General features: G+C 41.2%; 1 protein-coding gene across 2 annotated transcripts in view; it reads left to right on the plus strand.

Moving 5' to 3' along the window:
- Positions 1–10,862: 10,862 nt before the first annotated feature.
- LOC118361578 (golgin subfamily A member 7B-like) overlaps positions 10,863–22,410 on the plus strand; it is a 57,081-nt gene continuing 45,533 nt past the window's right edge. For both annotated transcript variants that reach the window (XM_035741617.2, XM_035741626.2), the window contains exon 1: positions 10,863–11,001. In XM_035741617.2, coding sequence (XP_035597510.1) covers positions 10,990–11,001 — 12 coding nt within the window. In that variant the 5' untranslated portion in view covers positions 10,863–10,989. The remainder of the gene's footprint in view (positions 11,002–22,410) is intronic.

Here is a 22,410-nt window from a genome sequence, read left to right on the forward strand (position 1 = left end):
TTGATAATCAACAAACTATAGTTTTGGCAAGTCGGTTAGGACATCGAATTTGTGCATAACACAAGTCATTTTTCAAACTTTTGTTTACAGACAGATTCTTTCACTTATAATTCACTGTATCATAATTCCAGTGGGTCAGAAGTTTACATACACTAAGTTGACTGTGCCTTTAAAAAGCTTGGAAAATTTCAGAAAATGATGTCATGGCTTTAGAAGCTTCTGATAAGCTAATTGACATCATTTGAGTCAATTGGAGGTGTACCTTTGTATGTATTTCAAGGCCTACCTTCAAACTCAGTGCCTCTTTGCTTGACATCATGGTAAAATCAGTGCATGGAGAATGCTGTTAATTCTATCAGAAAAAAAGAAAGTAGATTTTTGGTAGATTCTTGGAACCAACAGGTTTGCTAGACCTTATTCATGGTTTCTTCTCACGTACCAGTAATGGAATTATGTAGGGAATTAAGTCAAGGTCAGAATATGGATTATTGTTATCTCCACCACACCTTAATTTCTTAGATCTCCACCCCAAACAATAGCATGCTATTCTCATGCTTCAGAGTGAAAAGTGCATAAAAAGGAATTAAGTTCCATTTACACATACTTAACTCTGGTCGGAATCGGGGCCACATAGCATTTGCAAAGCCATCAACAGTTATTGTTTCAATTTAACCCAGGACAAGGTTTCAACGAAAAATAGACGTATAGGTCTCGGGTTTCAAGATCTGGTTGATTTCAATTGTAATGACATTTAGTGATGTTGAATTGTGTTTAGTTGTAACAACCAACATTTGAAGGAGATGTATGTATCTTCTGCTTGGATAGTTCCATCTGTGCCACTGACCTCTGGCTTTAATTGCAGTTTGTCTAAATATAAAGCATTTATATGTTGGATTCACTTCTTCATCTCAACCAAAAATCTAAGCTAAAGAATAGGATTAAATGAAGTCAAATTTGATTTAAAGCGCCTTTAAAGTTTGATTTGATTTAGTTATATTCTTTAACTTAGATTTTTGGTTGAGATGGAGACGTGAATCCAACATAGGTTATGAATTATTAATTTGTAGACAAAGTGGAGTTAAAACCAGTCAGTGACACAGATATCCAAGCAGAAAATAAATCTACTTAAAAATATTCATATTTGTTTGAGTCGACAACCAAACACAATCCTGTATTACTTTTGAAATACAATAAATAGCCTATTAACTCGTCGACAACTGACGTTAACAATGATATGCTGAATTCCCATCTCCAACTCAACCAACAATAAAAGTTAAAGAATGGGATTAAGCCAGTGGCTCAGATGGAAGAATCCAAGCAGTAGATACATCTAACTAAATGTTTATTTGGTTGCGTTGTCAATTCAATATTACAAATTAGTATTACTGCAAATTAGTAACAAATCCATGGCCACATTCTGAGATTACTGTTACTATGAATGTCTTCATATGCAATAATATAAAGCATGCATGTTCAAGATAGCATATGCATAGGACGTTGCAAGTCTATGGAGATCTTCACAATTGCTGTAATAATCTGCACAGAATCTTGAATGGCATTGATCACTGTATTAAAGGCACCATGTACTTTTAATGTACTCTCAACTGCAATCCAGGCAAAGTCATTTGGTTCTGCTATGAGATGAAGCACAGTGATAACACTTTCATCTGTTGTATAAATAAACAAAATATCTGACATTGTATTCCCATTTCAACATTGTTGTGCTTTGCTGGGCCTACCTACAGTATGTGTACAAATTACCTTGACTAACCTGTACTCCCACACATTGACTCGGTACCGGTACCCCCTATATACAGCCTCATGATTGTTATTTTTTTACTTTAGTTTATTTAGTAAATATTTTCTTAACTCTATTTTCTTAAAACTTAATTGTCGGTTAAGGGCTTGTAGGTAAGCATTTCACAATAAGGTGACATATTGATTTGATTTGAAATGGTTGCTAGCGCAGTGATAGACATTTGGGTGACAGCTACACAAAAAATCTGATATTCTTTATCCATTGGAATTTAGTTGTGCTTTAAGATGGTTGAAAGCATAGTGATAACTATTGATAATAATGGGGCCGCAGGTAGCCTACCGGTTAATAATTGAGAGTGTTAGGCCAGTAACCAAAAGGTTGCTGTTTCAGATTCCAAAGCTGACCATGTGCCCTTAAGTAAGGCACTTTACCCTAATTGCTCCTGTAAGTCTCCCTGGATAACAGTGTCTGCTAAATGACTAATATGTAATTGATAACACATTGAAAATTCAATGAACTTTTGGTTGTGTTTGTGAATATAGTTTGCAATCTCTTTGATCAGCATCTCAGCAAAATATTGCTCACATTGAAATGATGTAGTGTGCCCAGTGGGTAAGCACTCAATGTTAAACGTACCAATCATTGCTGATTATGTAATTTATTGCTCCCTCGAATTTCAATGGCAGTATTTGTGTTTGACTGATTTACACTGTTAACACAATCACATCTCACTATGACTAGTGTAGCCCTACTTCCTGTAGCTTACAGCACTTGCAGTGAATTAGGGGCAAAGCGGGATTTGAACTCACAACTCTGAGATCTTAGCAATCACTTAATGTACAAACACTTTGAATGCTTGTTGTCTCAAGTGTCTCTCTCAGTATTTAGGCTTGAATGAGTTATCAGGCAAACAGCCTGAGTTAACTGGTGGTTGTTGTTGTTTACAGTTGACGTAGAGAGCCAGATGGAAAGGGAGGTATTTCCTCTGAATTATGAATAAACATTACAATTATTAATAACTAAGGGAAAACACAAAGCAGGGGTGCAACTTTGGTTTTAGAAGTGGGATGGCAATAACCTGGCAGGGTCCTCCCTTAGATCTTTTTGAGGTATCAAAAGCTCATTTCCTGCATTTCTACGAGGGCTGTCCCTGACTAAAAAAAATCTTGGTCCACCTAGAGTAGTCTTTTCATTTGACCAATCGATTTGAAACATTGACAGTAACATTTAAAACAAAATGCAATGAATAAATTGACAAAACTCATAAATGGAGTGAAATAAACAGAAACTTCTTCATCAAAAGTGTAGCATAGGTAGTGATTTCTGCAAAACACAGTAAATGACTGTAATTGTCATGGATTTCCCCATACTGCTGCTCATTCTGTCCGGAGGTCTACGTCACCGGCCTCTAGGCGTCACTGAACTGTTTCATTATGCACACCTGGTTCCCTTTCCCCCTGATTAATAATTGTATATATGTGCCCTCTGTTCACTATTGTTTGGTCGGTTAATGTTCCCATGTCCGTTGGGCTTGTGATTACCTGTGCTTTTGTGTGTTGGCTTTCATGCACTCGTTATTACGGGTCTCGTCCCATGTATTTATTAGAGGTTTAACCACGTTCTCTTGTTTGGGTTACATCCCTGTGATTTTGTACACGTGTTTGTTTTGGGCTTAGTCCGTTTGCCTTTTATGGCAGGTTGTATTTTTGGGTGGAGTATTAAAACCCCCGATTACATACTCCTGCTCTTGTCTCCAATCATTTATACAACATAACAGTAATACTACTATATTGAATGCATTAACAGAAATTAACATAACCGAACAAACATTTCAGATTAACTATGGGAATTAAAGATAAATGTAAGCTACTACTGTTGATGTAATTGGGAATTGATGGACACAGCACCCAATGCACACAATTAAGTTTTGAAACAATGAATACCCATGAAATGGCAGTAGAGCACATTCTGGAATGAAACATGAATTGCTTATTTCATTTCATTTATGAGTTTTCTATTACATTTATTCATCGTCTTCTGTTTGAAAAGCTTTTGTCAATGTTGAGTAAGGACCTGATTAGGCATATAGAAGTAGGACTAGTCTACCTGGCCTGCACGCAAATGCCTATAAATGTGCCCATTTGGGGATCTCCGATAGTATTCATTGCCGTGACATTGTATTAGTTAATGTGACGACTGCTGCTCATCGAATGATTAACGATTTATAATTGCGTGATTAAATTAATCAGGCAATTATTAACTCATTAACCTGGGGCACCATGGGAAAATTTGTTTTATTGAGTATCTATTTCCCAAATTAACTCAAAGAATAACAGAATATTGATTTTACAACAGTCGCTAATTAATCAATTTCCTCTACAGTCTCATTCTGAATGTTGCATAATCCAGGAATCTGCACAAACCCGAGTCCCACCAGTGAGTTCGTACCACACCAATATTAGTTGATTATTTATTTACTAGAAAGCTAAAATGATAATAAAATATACATAAAAACACAGTCTAGGCTATTGGTTAGAACTTAGTACAATGGGCCAAACCACTCTGGCACATGTTACCCAAAATGGGGATTTAAAAGAGAGAAAGTACACAAGAGAAATATACATTTGGGTGTATTTGTCAGCTTTGCTTATTTTAACTCTTGCCCAGAACTGCCGCTCTTATGGGCCAGAATATAATGATATAATTACGTGTTGAAGGTCTCCGATGGGAGTCTCCTCGTGGACCGTTTATGCTTCTCAATGCCGCACTTCTCTGGTGCAACTCTCTGGTTGTCCTCGCGATGTCCGTGTCCTTTTGGCTTAGTGGTCTGATTCCTCGCCCTTGCTCTAAATGGGGTCTTCTGAGGACAGCCAGCCCTGTAGCCCAGGGCTCACAGCGTAGGAATGAAAACAGTGTAGATACCACGTTTGGATGGGGAGTGGAGACCGGGTGGTCTGGCTTGAATTCACCCGCTTAGACGCAGCTATTCATCTGTAGCATGGGTAGAAAAGGGTTCCTTTGTCTTCAACCTTGTGTTGCGTTTTGGGTTCGTTGACTACTCAGACCTTGGCTGCAGCTCGGGTCACTTAGTCTGATATGGTAATTCTTAACTCACATGTCTTAAATGCTAGGTTCAGAAGTGGGCGTAACCGCAATTCTCTGGGCATAACAAGTTACAAGGCAAGGTCTGGAATTTACCTTCCTCCAACCTTCTCCTCTGGTGGGGGTGAAATCACTCTGCAGGATTGTGGTCATTGGTAACCTGAGCCGAGCAGGACAGTCATGACATCATGACTGTCTTAACTCACCACCACATTGTGCTGTCAAACGTCAGAATATCAGTCTTTAACCGCTTGGCTGCTAGTATCATCGTTTGAGTCAGTTCTAGTGTGTTTGAGGCAAAAATAATACATAAAGTTAGTGAGCTAGCTAACGTTTTGCTAGCTCTAATGGTACATCAACTGGAGAAAACGAGTTATTTTACTTTTGTTGAAACGGGACAAAATGGCTACAAAACATTTCCATACACAAAACAGCTGTTAAATACTGCTGTCTGACAGATAGCTAAAGGCTAGAGCTGAACTGGCTGTGGTAGCTACTAACTAGCTTGCTAGTTAATTCTCTTCAGACAGAATTTCAGTTGAGAGGGGATAAAACATTAGCCAATGTTACATGTCACTTACACTACTAGCTCAGCACTGGGAATAAATACAATTGTTCTGTTAAGTCAAACAGCAGTTACATTGACAGCTACATCAGTCAAATAAAGAGTAGCCAATTTCTGCTCTGGTTGCTTTTCAGTGGCGACACGTCATTCAGGAGAGGTAGGGCAGAGCCTGTTTGGGCATTGATATGTCACATATCAATTTGCAAACAATGTAAAAAATAAAATAAAATAGGTAATAAAACTGCATACAAACATGGCCTCTTTTTTGCTTTCTTAAGGCAGCTCCAAAATGCAGGTGTTTAAGCCTAGCTCAGTGTTTTCTGTGGTAGAGGGGAAGCCAGCGGAAAATGCAGAGCGTAGGGGTTGGTAATCTTCTCTAGTTGCGCCATGATTGGCTCAGTGTTCTGTCATTCACGGGGACACTACATCACCGCAAAATCTACAGGGAGAGCTAGAAAGTTCAAGCCCCCTTGGGTGCTGCCATAGATTTACATTAGAAGTGCCTATCCAAGAAGGCTCAATTTTATCTGTGGCCAATGACCTTACTTTAAATCACGTTATATCTACCATAGCTTTGATTGGACTGATCATGTCAACATCATACATTCAAAATCTTAGCTAGCAAGCTAAACAAGCAGTCATACTAAACAATGCTACCTTATATAATGTTACATACCCTACATTATTCATCTCATATGCATACGTATATACTGTACTCTATATCATCGACTGCATCCTTATGTAATACATGTATCACTAGCCACTTTAACTATGCCACTTTGTTTACATACTCATCTCATATGTATATACTGTACTCGATACCATCTACTGTATCTTGCCTATGCTGCTCTGTACCATCACTCATTCATATATCTTTATGTACATATTCTTTATCCCCTTACACTGTGTATAAGACAGTAGTTTTGGAATTGTTAGTTAGATTACTTATTGGTTATTACTGCATTGTCGGAACTAGAAGCACAAGCATTTCGCTACACTCGCATTAACATCTGCTAACCATGTGTATGTGACAAATAACATTTGATTTGATTTGATGCATCAAGTTGGCAAACTACTGGCAAATCCTTTTCAATCCTTGTCATATGAAGAGAAATTACAGATAAAACGTGTCGGAAATTGGACAAACATTAAACAAGTTGGAAATCGCAAATTCAGCAATAAGTGCTAAGGCGCCACTGCAGCCCAAGGTTTAATCCCAGGCTTTGTCACAGCCGGCTGTGACCGGGAGACCCATCAGGCGGCACACAATTGGCCCATCAGCTTCCAGTTTAGGGGAGGGTATGGTCTTGTCTCATCGTGCTCTAGCGACTTCTTGGAAGCTGACTTTGGTCCTTGGTTCGACAGTGTTTCCTCTGACACATTGGTGCTGCTTGGCTCCCGACCTTCACTGAGTCCGTAGGGGAGTTGCAGCGATGAGAAAAGATCGTAACTACCAATTGAATATCACGAAAAAGGGGCCAGAGAAGTTGGAATACATTGACCATGCTGTCAATCCAGCATGACTTCTGCTGCGTTCAAAACAACTGGAAATTCGGAACTGGGAAATCTCAGACTTCTGTGAGTTCAAGACAACTGGGGACTCAGATAAAACTAGCTCTGACTGGGAAAATATGGAAAATAATTTTGAATGGTCATTCAACTCAGGAATTCCAAGTCGGATTTCGGCCCTCTATCTAGAGCCCACAAGAAGGACCGCCGTTCCACTTTCCTGTTCAAGGAAGCACAGCGCAACAAGGTGAGTCCAAAAATGTATTGTATGCTGCTGCATAAATTACAATATGCCAGGGAGATATGTATACTATAGCAAAGAAAGTAATACTAAGTGTATGTTGTGTAGTAAGCTGTTCGTAGCACATGTGCTTCTGCCTAATGTTCTGACCTGGTCGTGCACTTGTGTAGCCTATAGCCTGCTTTAGAGAAATGTCATTGAATATTGTAAGAGCTTTCATTGTCTGCTTATTTGCCCCCTTTATTTATCCTACGGTTCTGACTCAGTGTACAGGGAGAATACTGTAAGAATGGCCCTTGCTCGGAATTCTGTTGCTGTACATTTCAAAAGTGATGAACAACTATTTATATTGACTACGTCCGTCCTAGTTCGCTCATTTAAAACCTCTTTAGGATAGGGGACGGTTGCGTCCCACTTGGGCAAAAAACACTGAAAATGCAGCTGTGCAATATCAAAAAAATTATATAAAAATCAAACTTTCATTAAATCACACATGTAAGATACTAAATTAAAGATACACTCGTTGTGAATCCAGCCAACATGTCAGATTTGAAAAAGGCTTTTCGGTGAAAGCATAAGAAGCTATTATCTGATGATAACACAATAGTAAACAAAGAGGGTAGCGTATTTTAACCCTGCAGGCGCTACACAAAATGCAGAAATAAAATATAAAACATGCATTACCTTTGACGAGCTTCTTTTGTTGGCACTCCCTTATGTCCCATAAACATCACAATTGGTCCTTTTGTTCGATTAATTCCGTCCATATACATCCAAATGTCCATTTATTTGACGCATTTCATCCAGACAAAAACAGCTTCCAAAAAACGAACGTCACTAGAAAATATTTCAAAAGTTTCCTATAAACTTTGCCAAAATATTTCAAACTACTTTTGTAATACAACTTTAGGTATTTTCTAAACGTTAATAATCGATCAAATTGTAGACTGGGCTATCTGTGTTCAATACACAGATACTTCAATTAATTTTTACCTTTATTTAACCAGGCAAGTCAGTTAAGAACATATTCTTATTTTCAATGACGGTCTGGGAACAGTGGGTTAACTGCCTGTTCAGGGGCAGAATGTACCTTGTCGGCTCGGGGGTTTGAACTCGCAACCTTCCGGTTACTAGTCCAACGCTCTAACCACTAGGCTACGCTGCAATGAAGTCCATGAGGAGTTCCTAGATGGCCTACTTCTTCATTGCACAAATGAATAACCTCAACCAAATTCCAAAGACTGGTGACATCCAGTGGAAGTGGTAGGACCTGAAAACAGGTTCCTAAGAACTATAATTTGCCAACGAGAACTCAGTGAACAGACAGAGACCTAATAAACAAAAATCTGAATGGTTAGTCCCCGGGGTTTTGCCTGCTACATAAGTTCTGTTATACTCACAGACATGATTCAAACAGTTTTAGAATGTTCAGAGTGTTTTCTATCCAAATCTACTATTAATATGCATATCTTATATTCCTGGCATGAGTAGCAGGAACTTGAAATTGGGCACGCTATTTATCCAAAAGTGAAAATGCTGCCCCCTATACCTTAAGAAGTCTTAATTCAAAATATGGATAGCCTCATCCTCTCGTCGTCCCCTTATGCCATAGTTTGTGCATCTCAATTATCAGTAGAAACCACACTGTTTAAGCAAGTCATATCAGCTATGTTTTTTTTAAGGCAGTAAATGAGGCTCCGCTGATAGCTAGGTGTAGCAGTGCTAAGGATTCACTACATGGTGCTGAAAAGAAAGTTCTGCTGTTCGGATAGCTTTATGTAGGCCCTAACAGTTTGTGGGCAATGTTTGTCACCATTATAGTGTATTGTTTAGTGTTGCATTGGGTTGTGTAGTGGCTTTGCTGGCATGCATCTATATTTTTTGTTGTTGTTGAGTTTGCCCGACCACACTGATGCCATTAATTCGGTATTACAGTGCAATAATAAAACTGTGGGAGACAAAAATGCAACTTTAGAATGTGAGGGAGTCATGTCCCCCCTGTCCCCAGTGAAGTTGCACCCCTGACACAAAGTTTAAAAGAAAAATGAATTCTGTTTTTTGCACAGACAAATCACTCATCTACACTGATTTTCTTTTAAACGCAACATGAATAGTGTTGGTCTCATTTTCCTGAGCTAAAATAAAAGATCCCCGAAATTTTCCATACACACACACAAAAAAAGAGGCTTGTTTTGCTCTAATTTCGCGCACAAATTTGTTTACATCGCTGTTAATGAGCGTTACTCCTATACCAAGATAGTCCTTGCAGGTGTGGCATATACACCTTGCAGGTGTGGCATATAATGAAGCTGATTTAACAGCATGATCATTACAAAGGCGCACCTTGTGCTGGGGAAAATAAATGGATACTCTGAAATGTGCAGTTTTGTCACACAACACAAAACCACAGATTTCTCAAGTTTTGAGGGAGCGTGGAATTGGCATGCTGACTGCAGGAATGTCCACCAGAGCTGTTGCCAGAGAATGTAATGTTAATTTCTCTACCATAAGCTACCGCCAATGTCGTTTTAGAGAATTTGCCAGTACGGCCAACCGGCCTCACAACCACAGACCACATGTAACCACGCCAGCCCAGGCCCTCCACATCTGACTTCTTCACCTGCGGGATCATCTGAGACCAGCCATGGATAGCTGGTGAAACTGTGGGTTTGCACAACCAAATAATTTCTCAACAAACTGTAAAACTGTCTCAGGGAAGCTCAACTACATGCTCATCATCCTTACCAGGGTCTTTACCTGACTGCAGTTCAGCAAATGCTCACCTTTGATGGCCAGTGGCATGCTGGAGAAGTGTGCTCTTCACGGATGAATCCCAGTTTCAGCATGTAAAGCGTTGTGTAGGCGAGCGGTTTGCTGATTTTAAAGGTTGTGAACAGAATGCCCATGGTGGCAGTGGGGTTATGGTATGAGGAGGCAAAAGCTACAGACAACTAACACAATTACATTTTATTGATGTCAATTTGAATGCACAGAGCTACCGTGATGAGATCCTGAGGCACATTGTCGTGCCATTCATCCACCGACATCACCTCATGATTCAGCATGACAATGCACAGCCCCATGTCACATAGATCTGTACACAATTCCTGGAAGCTGAAAATGTCCCAGTTCTTCCATGACCTGCATACTCACCAGACATGTCATCATTTGAGCATGTTTGGGAAGCTCTGGATCGACGTGTAGGACAGCAACTTCACACAGCCATTGAAGAGGAGTGGGAGTACATTCCACAGGCCACGATCAACAGTCTGATAAACTCTATGCGAAGGAGATGTGTCACGCTGCATGAGGCAAATGACGTCCCTACTTTTTTTAAAGGTATCTGTGACAACAGATGCACATCTGTATCACAGTCGTGTGAAATTCATAGATTAGGGGCTAATTTATTTATTTTAATTGACTGATTTCCTTATGAATTGTAACTCAGTAAAATCTTTGAAATTGTTGTATGTTGCATGTATATTTTTATTCAGTGTATGTTTACACAGCATACCTCTGAAGACTCCTGTCCTCCAGTTTACTATCTAAGAACTTGTCTTCTTTCTTTTCCATCCATATAATTATAAACTAGCCTAGTCTGTAATTACCAACCTCCCCCTCACCCCAGAGCATCTCTCTCTCTCTCTCTCTCTCAAACAGACATACATACATACAGGCATTGCTCCCTCCCCACACACGCGCTCGAGCTTGGCAAGTGTACCCCGCCGAAGCTGGAGCTACGCTGTCCCACGAGCAGACGATTTCAGCACCTATTTCAGCACAGGACAGAATCCTGCACCGTCTCATGGCAACATGGCGACTGAGGTAAGACTTTCGGCTAATTTAACATCTTATTCGTTCTTGTGTAGTGGAAATGTATACATTTTTCTCCTTGTGAGAAAAATATCATGGTAGGTTGATTTTGTAGCTATGTGCAGTCTATCCTCGCTGTGCCTTTGATTCAACCGATGAGAAACGGGCTTTTGGAATGAACGACGGACAGACGGTTTATTGTATCATTCCGTGGCGGGAGGCCCGTTTTAACACGACGGAAAACGGGGTTCAAGAGCAAGGAGGCAGTCCTGTAAGCAAACTGCATCAAACATCATATTTTACCGATCGACCAAATATAATGGTAGCTTTCTCATCCACACACATACCGGTTGCATAGCCTAGAGTATGTACTGAATGTCACAAAAAGAGTCACTGTCAATTCCGGTATCCACGAAGCATATATATGACGTTACAGAACAAAATATAAATACAACCATTTCAACGATTTTAGTGAATTACAGTTCATTTATGGAAATCGGGCAGTTGAAATAAATACATTATGCCCTAATATATAGATTTCACATGACTGGGCAGGGGCACAGCCATGGGTGTGCCTGGGATGGCATAGTTCCACCCACTGAGGAGCCAGGCCTAGCCAATCAGAATTTGTTTTTCTCCACAATAGGGCTTTATTTCAGACATAAATACTCATCAATTTCATTAGCTGTCTGGGAAGCTGGTCTCAGACGATCCCGCAGGTGAAGAAGCCGGGTGTGGAGGTCCTGGTCTGGCTTGGTTACACGTGGTCAGTGGTTGTGAGGCCAGTTGAACGTACTGACAAATTCTCTAAAACAACATTATGGTAGAGAAATTACCATTAAATTCTCTGGCAACAGCTCTGGTGGACAGTCCTGCAGTCAGCATGCCAATTGCACACTCCCTCTAAACTTGAGACATCAGTGGCATTTTATTGTCTCTGGCACAAGATGCACCTGTGTAATGATCATTCTGTTAAATCAGCTTCTTGATATGCCACACCTGTCAGGTGGATGAATTGTCTTGACAAAGGAGAAATGCCCACTAATAAGGATGTAAACCAATTTGTGTACAATATTTGAGAGAAATAAGCTTTTTGGCGTATGGAACATTCCTGGGATCTTTTTTTTCTAGCTCATGAAACATGGGACAAACACTTTATATTTTGCATTTATATTTTTGTTTGGTAATAATATATGCATCTTGCTCGAGAATGTGAGTCAGTCCAATTTGCTTGCGGGCATGCACCTAGTGGTTACTCCACTGTATCATGATCAGCACCATGGACAGCGGCAGAGCTGTGTGTGTAAGTGTGTGCGTGTGGTCATATTTCTCATCACACATTCTTTGAGAATTTCAATACATTGCTATGCAGAGATTGCTGAATTCTACATGAGATTCAGTGGATCGTTAGAGATGTAGAGAAGTTTGCATCTGACTGTCACCTTGCTGTGCCTCCAACAAGTACAGTAGCAGTCATGGTCACTGTACTAACAAGATGTCAACAAGGATATATGACAATCACTGTTTCCATATAGCGTCCATCAGGACAGGGTTTGAGAACTGCATGGTTTCCAATTGTAGCGGAGTTGGTTAGGCGAAGTATACTCACCTGATGAGTAACCTTGCCAAAGATCTGAAGACTTGTGATACCTTGCCTTTTGCTCAGTGGGCTTACACTGAGATGCTAATCTGTGTTCGACACCAGGTTGGTCACACATAGCAACTAAATAGGATTTGAATGCTCATTTCCAATTCCTAATCTGTACAGGATTGTAACGGCCTATGTTCCGTAGCCTGGATGTGCTGTGATGCTGTTTCATCTAACTAACAGCAACACAAACACATGCACACACATGCTTGCACGCTCGATCACGAACAGCTTCCTCTAACAGCATCAACGTGTGTGTGTGTGTGTGTGTGTGTGTGTGTGTGTGTGTGTGTGTGTGTGTGTGTGTGTGTGTGTGTGTGTGTGTGTGTGTGTGTGTGTGTGTGTGTGTGTGTGTGTGTGTGTGTGTGTGTGTGTGTGTGTGTGTGAGAGAGAGAGAGAGACGGAGAGAGAGGCTGTGTGTGTCTGTGTTGTAGCAGGTTGTAATGCTTTGCAGTGCTGAGGCCAGCAGTGCGGATGTCCCTATGTGACAGGGTGACTGGCATGGTTGTAACTATTCATTTATGTTACAAGGTGAAGTACTGTCCAGTGATGATTTCTATACACAAAGCGCATGTTCCTTCTCAGTGTGGTTCTGTGGCTCAGTTGGTAAGGTCACGGCACTAGTCACGTCGTGGGTTCAATTCCAAGAAGGGTACATGATACAAACAGTACCAGTCGAAAGTTTGGACACGCCTACTCATTCAAGGGTTTTTCTTTATTTTTACTATTTTCTACATTGTAGAATGACAGTGAAGACATCAAAACTATGAAATAACAAATGGAATCATGTAGTAATCAAAAGGTGTTAACCTCTCTTGGGTAGGAAGCTAGGATATGCATATTATTAGTAGATTTGGATAGAAAACACTCAGTTTCTAAAACTGTTAAAATTATGTCTGTAAGTATAATAGAACTGATATGGCAGGCGAAACCCAGAGGACAAACCATCCCCCAGAAAAATGTGTTCAGCCTACCACTGTTTTCAATGGCTGTCACTTTTATTATAAGGCGAAACCCTCCCAGATTGCAATTCCTAGGGCTTCCACTAGATGTCAACAGTCTTTAGAAAGAGTTTCATGCAGAAAATTGCCAGAAATTATAGTTTTTCTCGGTGGCTCCCAATTTGGCTGTAGTGTTACCAAGCGCGTGGAAGAGAGCGTGTTCCTTGTTATTTTTCTCCGGTAAAGACCGTAAAAATTCTCCGTCTTACAATTTACTGTTTATTTACGTATTAGGGTACCTAATGTTTGATTATAAACATTGTTTGACTTGTTTGGAAAAGTTTATTAGTAACGTTTGGATTCATTTTGTATGCATTTTGATGGAGAGAAACTGGGTGGCTTATTGACCGAAGTGCGCCAGCTAATCTTGAGTTTTTATGGATATAAAGAAGGACATAATCAAACAAAAGGACCATTTGTGATGTATCTGGGATCTTTTGGAGTGCCAACAGAAGATGATCATCAAAGGTAAGACATGTATTGTATATCGATATTTCTGACTTTTGTGGCGCACCTGCCTGGTTGAAATATGTTTTTCATGCTTTTGTATGCGGTGCACTGTCCTCAAATAATCGCATGGTGTGCTTTTGCCGTAAAGCCTTTTTCAAATGTGACACAGAGGCTGGATTAACAAGAAGTTAAGCTTCATTTTTATGTATTATACTTGTGATTTTATGAAAGTTAAATATTTATAATTCTGTAGTTTGAATTTCGCGGTCTGCAATTTCACCGGATGTTGGCCAGGTGAGACGCTGCCCATAAGAAGTTAACCAATGTAATAACCAAATCAGAATATATTTTATATTTGAGATTCTTCAAAGTAGCCACCCTTTGCCTTGACGACAGCATTGCACACTCTTGGCATTCTCTCAAACAGCTTCACCTGGAATCCTTTTCCAACAGTCTTGAAGGAGTTCCCACATATGCTGAGCACTTGTTGGCTGCTTTTTCTTCCATCTGCGGTCCAACTCATCCCAAACCATCTCAATTGGGTTGAGGTCGGGTGATTGTGGAGGCCAGGTCATCTTATGCAGCACACCATCACTCTTGTTCTTGGTCAAATAGCCCTTACACAGCCTGGAGGTGTGTTGGGTAATTGTCCTGTTGAAAAACAAATGGTAGTCCCACTAAGCACAAACCAGATGGGATGGCATATCGCTGCAGAATGCTGTGGTAGCCATGCTCGTTAAGTGTACCTTGAATTCTAAATAAAACAGACAGTGTCACCAGCAAAGCACCATCACACCACCTCCTCCATGCTTCACGGTGGAAACCACACATGCGGAATTCATCCGTTCACCTACTCTGCATCTCACAACTACACAGCAGTTGGAACCAAAAATCTCAAATTAGGACTCATCAGACCCATTAACAGATTTCCACCGGTCTAATGTCTAGTTCTTGTGTTTCTTGGACCAAGCAAGTCTCTTCTTATTATTGGTGTCCTTTCGTAGTGTTTTTTTGCAGCAATTTGATCATGAAGGCCTGATTCACAGTCTCCTCTGAACAGTTGATTTTGAGATGTGTCTGTTTCTTGAACTCTGTGAAGCATTTATTTGGGCTGCAATTTCTGAGGCTGGTAACTTATCCTCTGCAGCAGAGTTAACTCTGGGTCTTCCTGTCCTGTGGCGGTCCGCATGAGAGCCAGTTTCATCATAGCGCTTGATGGTTTTTGCGACTGCACTTGAAGGAACTTTCTAAGTTTTAAAGTCATGAGGGACTGTCATTTCTCTTTGCTTATTTGAGCTGTTCTTGCTGTAATATGGACTTGGTATTTTACCAAATAGGGCTATTTTCTGTATACCACCCCTACCGTGTCACAACACAACTGATTGGCTCAAACACATTAAGAAGGAAAGAAATTCAACAAATGAACTTTTAACAGGTCACACCTGTTAATTGAAATGCATTCCAGGTGACTACCTCATGAAGCTGGTTGAGAGAATGCCAAGAGTGTGCAAAGCTGTCATCAAGGCAAAGGGTGGCTACCTTGAAGAATCTCCAATGTAAAATATATTTTGATTTGTTAAACACTTTTTTTAGTTACTTCATGATTCCAGTTATGTTATTTCATAGTTTTGATGTCTTCAATATTATTCTACAATGTAGAAGATAGTAAAAATAAAGAAAAACCCTTGATTGAGTAGGTGTCCAAACTTTTGACTGGTACTGTACTTACTGTAAAAATCTATCCACTCACTGTACAGCTTGTTGCTGGTAAGTGGGTTAGCTGAGTGGCATATTTTATTATTATATTACCCTGTTAGACAAATCATTGTTTAGAAAATGTATTAAAGCAATAACATGCCACTTTGTAAACACTTTTGTCCAAACAGTACAGTAAGTGTATGCATTTTTAGTGTAATTCTTGCAGGAATTTAACCCTTCATTTTTAAGTTCCTACCGCCATGCTCTAACCAACAAATCCACATGCACATGTGCATGGATAAACTCACACCAACATGATTGTTTTTACTGCAATGCAGGCACTAAGGAATAGGTTGCCATTTTGGACACAGACTTAGTGTCCCTGGGTGTTGTTCTGACTTCTCTATCCTCTATAGATGGGTGGGGCTCAGAGCTGTCACAGTCTACTGTACTGTATGTCTGTGAGGCCTCAGCTGAGGCCAGTGACTCAGTGTTTCGCCTCAGGGAATCTCACTGTCTGGCCTGGCCCACTTTGTGTGTGTGTGTGTGTGTGTGTGTGTGTGTGTGTGTGTGTGTGTGTGTGTGTGTGTGTGTGTGTGTGTGTGTGTGTGTGTGTGTGTGTGTGTGTGTGTGTGTGTGTGTGTGTGTGTGTGTGTGTGTGTGTGTGTGTGTGTGTGTGTGTGTGCATATGAGGCATGATGTGTTAAGACCTTTGCTGTCTTTAATGAGCGCAATTGTTGCCCTTGTCAGACTGTGAGTGTGTGTGTGTGTTCTCTCAGACCCACTGGTTAGTGGAGCACAGTTTGTGTAGTCTGTGTGTGAGAGCGGGTGCATGTGTCTCTGAACATGTGTAGCTGTAAGTAAGGCAGTGGAGCTAAGTGCTGAGCTGTCAGATTAATCTTTTGTGTTTCCAGGCCTTGGAGTCGATGGCAGAGCTGTGCTGATTTTCTCTGGTGGTCTTCCAGCAGTCTTGTCCAAGTTCCATCAATCATGCGCATGCATACACACAAGCACACACACACGCAAGCACACACACACACACACACACACACACACACACACACACACACACACACACACACACACACACACACACACACACACACACACACACACACACACACACACACACACACACACACACACACACACACACACACACACTGGCGACACATATCATGTCCAAGCCCATCAATTATCCATGACATATTTAATGTGAACAGGCTGCTGCAGTTTGTTACCATCAGCCACTGGAGTCTCAAATGAACAGCACATTTTACACACACACACATACACGCACACACACACACACAGTCACACAGTCTCATATAGGCCTGAGTCAGTGGCCTAGAACAATCTTTTCTAAATGTTGAGTCAAGAATAAATGCTGAGTTGTTTCCTATTAGACCACAACTGAAGACTAGTTTGATTAAATAGAACTCTGAGATAAAATTACAATGGCTCTTCTGCGGTCATAATAATAATATCTTGTTTGTTATATCTTGCAATTTGACAAGAATTGCAGGGTACTACATCCAGAAGAAAACAGTCATGCCAAGCTGGTTGTTGAGAAGGAAAGGGTGCCTTCTGTACAAGGTCCTTGTATGCTGACTGTCAGGGAAGATTTCACACACAGTGTGTGTGGGGGGGCTTGTATACCCTGCTGACAGGGGCCACACCATGTCTGAGACAACACTGAGGCACACTGTCACACTGATGAACTGAAGAGAGGATCACAGTACTACACAGGCGAGAGATTGAGAGACAGACAGACCGAGTGAGAGGAAGAGAGACCCAGACAGACAGACATAGACTGAAGTAGATAGAGAGATCTGCTTACAGAGGAAGGAAGAGGAGAGATGGAGGTGAGGCCAATGAAAAGGGATGAAAGGGGAGAGGCATGGAGGGAGAGAGCGAGCCATACAGTGAGACAGAAAACAGAAGCGATGTGTAATGATCTAGTAATTGTTCTCTCCAATCAGTCCCCTCTAAGGAATAATGTAATTTGTGTTTGTGTGTGTGTGTGTGTGTGTGTATGCCCATGCATGTGTGAATGCGTGCAGTTACAGTTGTGTAACTAGCCTGTTTTTTTTCATTTGTAACATTTTAACAAGAAAAGAAAAGTATTACACATTTGGTTTCTTCTGTAAATAGTCTGTGTTTTTGTTGTTTCCAAGCAGCCTGTTCCTCTTGAATGATACAGTAGGGCAAAATGTTGATTTCTGCCTAAATAGACATACCCAAACATAATTATATAAGGGCACAAGGCGAGACCCAAATGCAGACACAGGAGGCAGATGGTTACGCTCCGATATTTATTACACCAAAAGGGGTAGGCAAAAGGCAGGTCGGGGACAGAGTTCATAAACCAGGACAGAGTCCAAACAGTACCAGGGGATAGGCAGGTTCGAGGCCAGGACAGGCAAGAGTTCATAAACAAGGACAGAGTCCAAACAGTACCAGGGGATAGGCAGGCTCAAGGTCAGGACAGTGGACAGTGGTGAGGCAGGCGGATTTGGCATCAGGACAGGCAAGGGTCAAAACCAGGAGGGCTAGGAAAAAATAGAGACTGGGAACTGGCCATCACACAGGCTTGGCTCAGTCGTTCAGAGGAAGAGCAAATTGATTGTTTGTCTGGATAGGTCAGAACATTTGACACTTTATTCCCTATACAAATGTGGGGTCTGAAACCTGACACTTCAAGTCAGCTCCGCTGAGAGAGTGGGAGCGGAGAGCAGAAAGATGGGCCTTTCTGGCACTATAAGGGACGGGATCCTACAACGTTCACAGAGCGCTTTGTACTCCAGAATGTCAGTCCAGAACTGCTCAGAGGTTTTTAAGACAAGTGTTGTGCATACAGTATGTGTTGTAACTTCTATTAGAAATTGGCTAAGGAAGAATCTCAGCCAATGAGAAGATCAGAACCTTATTCTGTGTTCATTATGAGTGAACGCATGTCTTTATACTTTGAAGTAAAGCAATTGGAACAGTACATGGATTCCTATTACCAACAGGGGTCACACTAGAATTCAGAAACCAGCCTTTTAAACGGTTTCACCTGCATTTTTGGGGAGGGGGGGAGTCATGTGTTTTTTAAATGTTTTATTCAATAGAATGATCAGGGGTATGCAACTATAGTGTTCATTCACAAAATAATAATACATTAGTGCAACACATTTGGCAGAAAATAGCTTCATTTTCATCAAATGACAACAGAAGTGCAACACTATTAGGCTGGCAGCCACACAAGCTTTACAAAGAAAAAGTATGGCCATCATATTTTGAACGTTTATCATAGAAAGAATGTAGCCAGCTACACTATATACACAAAAGAATGTGGTCACCACTTTAAATTAGTGGATTCGGCTATTTCAGCCACAACCATTGATGACGGGTGTATAAACTCGAGCACACAGCCATGAAATCTCCATAGACAAACATTGGCAGTAGAATGGCCTGACTGAAGCGCTCAGTGACTTTCAACATGGCACTGTCATAGGATGCCACCTTTCCAACAAGTCAGTTCATAAAATGTCTGCCCTGCTAGAGCTGCCCCGGTCGACGGTAAGTGCTGTTAGTGTGAAGTGGAAACATCTAGGAGCAACAATGTCTCAGCTGTGAAGTGGTAGGCCACACAAGCTCACAGAACGTGACCGCCGAGTGCTGAAGCACATTACGCGTAATAATCGCCTGTCCTCGGTTGCAACACTTACTACCGAGTTCCAAACTGCCTCTCCTATCAGCGTCAGCACAAGAACTGTTAGTCGGGAGTTTAATGAAATGGTCCTGGCCGAGCAGCCACATACACTCCTAAGAACACCATGCGTAATGCCAAGCGTCGGCTGGAGTGGTGTAAAGCTCGCCACCATTGGACACTGGAGCAGTGGAAACATGTTCCCTGGAGTGATGAATCACGCGGCACCATCTGGCAGTCCAACGGATGAATCTGAGTTTGTCAGATGCCAGGAGAACGCTACCTGCCTAAACACATAGTGCCAACTAAAACATTTGGTGGAGGAGGAATAATGTTCTGGGGCTGTTTTTCTTTGTTTGTGCTAGGCCCCTTTGTTCCAGTGAAGGGAAATCTTAACGCTACAGCATACAATGGCATTCTAGACAATTTTGTCCTTCCAACTTTGTGGCAACAATTTGAGGAAGACCCTTTCCTGTTTCTGCATGACATTGCCCCCGTGCACAAAGCGAGGTCCATACAGAAATAGTTTGTTGAGATTGGTGTGTAAGAACTTGACTGGCCTGCACAGAGCCCTGACATCAACCCCATTGAACACCTTTGGGATGAATGGGAACGTCGACTGCGAGCCAAGCCTTTTCGCTCAACATCAGTGCCCGACCTCACTAATGCTCTTGTGGCTGAATGGAAGGAAGTGACCACAGCAATATTTCAAAATCTAGTGGAAAGCCTTTCCAGAAGAGTGAAGGCTGTTTATATTTATCTAACCTTTATTTGACATGCAAGTCAGTTATTTTACAATGACGGCCTACCCCGGACAAACGCTCTCCTAAACCGGACGACGCTTGGCCAATTGTGTGCCGCCCTATGGGACTCCGATCACGGCCGGTTGTGATACAGCCCGGGATCGAAACAGGGTCTTAAGTGACTCCTCTAGTACAGAGATGCAGTGCCTTAGACCACTTGGGAGCCCTGTTATAGTAGCAAAGGGGGGACCAACTCTATATTAATGCCCATGTTTGATGAGCATGTGTCCACATGCTTTTGGTCATGTAGTGCACATTTCCTCATGTTTTGCTTGAAGTTAATCTTGTATTTTACCAAAGAAAAGTATTCTACGCCGAGAAGAGCACCCTAGAAATGAAGCTACGTATGATTCAGATGTTCGTGAATTCTCATGTGAGTGGAGAAGTGCAATTGAAGCACAAAATTTGCCTGATGCAAAGCAGAAATTACGATTAGACACATTTTAGATCTGCATTTACAAAACGTAGCAAGATATTTCTTATGCATTTTTTTTCTGCGTGGAAGAACGCAGAGTTCTGCATTAACCGGACCCCTGATCAAGTACATGAAATATATCTATAATATGCAGCTTGAAAATACCATTTATAGTTTCAATTTCAAGCTTCATAACATCTTTGTATTTCATGCTATTCAAATTCCTGTAGCTACCTCATCACTCAAAAAGGCAACATCGAGGAAAGAAGAACGCTTGTTGTGGTAAACAAGCAACAGAAGGATGGAGAGAAAAAAAGAAGGAAGGAGGTAGAGAAAAAACACTAATCTTATGGGACTAATTGAAGACTGCCGGAGCCTGGCTCCCTTCTTCTCTCTCCCCCTTTCCCCTCTGGAATTTCATGAGAAATAATGCAGAGATTATAAATTCATGAGTAGTGGCCTTGGAGGCATCTACTGTATGTGTGTGTGTGTTCATGATTAGTGGCATGCTTACGGATGCACAAATGCAGCTTTCCTCCTGGGCGGTTAGCTGAGCCCAGAAGTGTGTGTGTGTGTATGCTTCTGTTGTCAGTTCAAAAGTAGGCCAAACCTACTTAGCCTACTGTTTAGATTACATGGTCTCCAATGAATATGACGAACATGGTTTTGAGCCCCAGTCACCTAACAACGTTTTGTGAGCTAACAGTTCACCAAACCACCTCTGCTACATTAGAGGTTCTAGTTTAGCTCAGTTGGTAGGAGCAGAGCGCTAAGGTCATTGGTATAATTCACAGAGAGATCACTTACACATTCTGCAATGACTGTTTGTAATGTCTTGTGTTGTAACAGCATGTAAAGTTACTCTTTGTAAACCTATGCCAATGAGGAGAAAGTTTGTTAGCAGGCTGTCTGCAGTTCATTTCTATCGGGTCGATATTGATATGACTGTACAGAGCTTTGTGTTTCTAGGAAAATAGAAGGTACTGATATCTGTATGCCTGCAAGCCCATAGTCATCTCTGTATCTCTTTCTCTCTCTCTCTCTGCTCTGTCTCTTAATTATTTATCTTCCCCCCCACTCTCTCTATTTTTATCTCTCCATCTCTATCTCTGTATTTAGGCCTGTTTCCGTTGCTGTTAGGACATATTATTTCATGCTTCCCCTAGCAACAGTGTAGGACGAAGTAATTACCATGGTAATTACATCACTATTAATAAGGTCTTAATGATGTCTTGATGTCTTGATCACTGAGTTTGATCTGTTGAAATGATTGTAGCACAATAATGTTATGTCATTGTCAACAAGATTTGTGATGGGTGTGTGTTTTAATGGATGGGTGTCTGTGTGATATAAGTAACTGTGATTGGAACATACCGATATGCTTGCTTTCTGTTTTGAAACACTCTGTGGTACCAACACAGACACACAGACACACAGACACAGGGGGATATTACCCCTAGCGTCTGAGAGATCAAGACAATAAGGGGACTGTACTGTATTGTGTTTGGATGCTTTCACCTGCCTGTTTTAGATGAAGGTGGTGAAATGGGAGGTTCCAGTAAGAAGACCAACTACTGTAGCTCTCACAGTCACACGTCAGAATTAGACGTTCATCCATGTTTCTCAAACCTCAAACGTCAAATTTCGAAGTTGTTTGAGACGTCAAATTGTGTTTAGGGTTAGGTTTAGGCGTTAACTTCTTAGTGATTCTT

Source organism: Oncorhynchus keta, chromosome 2 (assembly GCF_023373465.1).
Source record: "Oncorhynchus keta strain PuntledgeMale-10-30-2019 chromosome 2, Oket_V2, whole genome shotgun sequence".
NCBI classification, from domain to species: domain Eukaryota; kingdom Metazoa; phylum Chordata; class Actinopteri; order Salmoniformes; family Salmonidae; genus Oncorhynchus; species Oncorhynchus keta.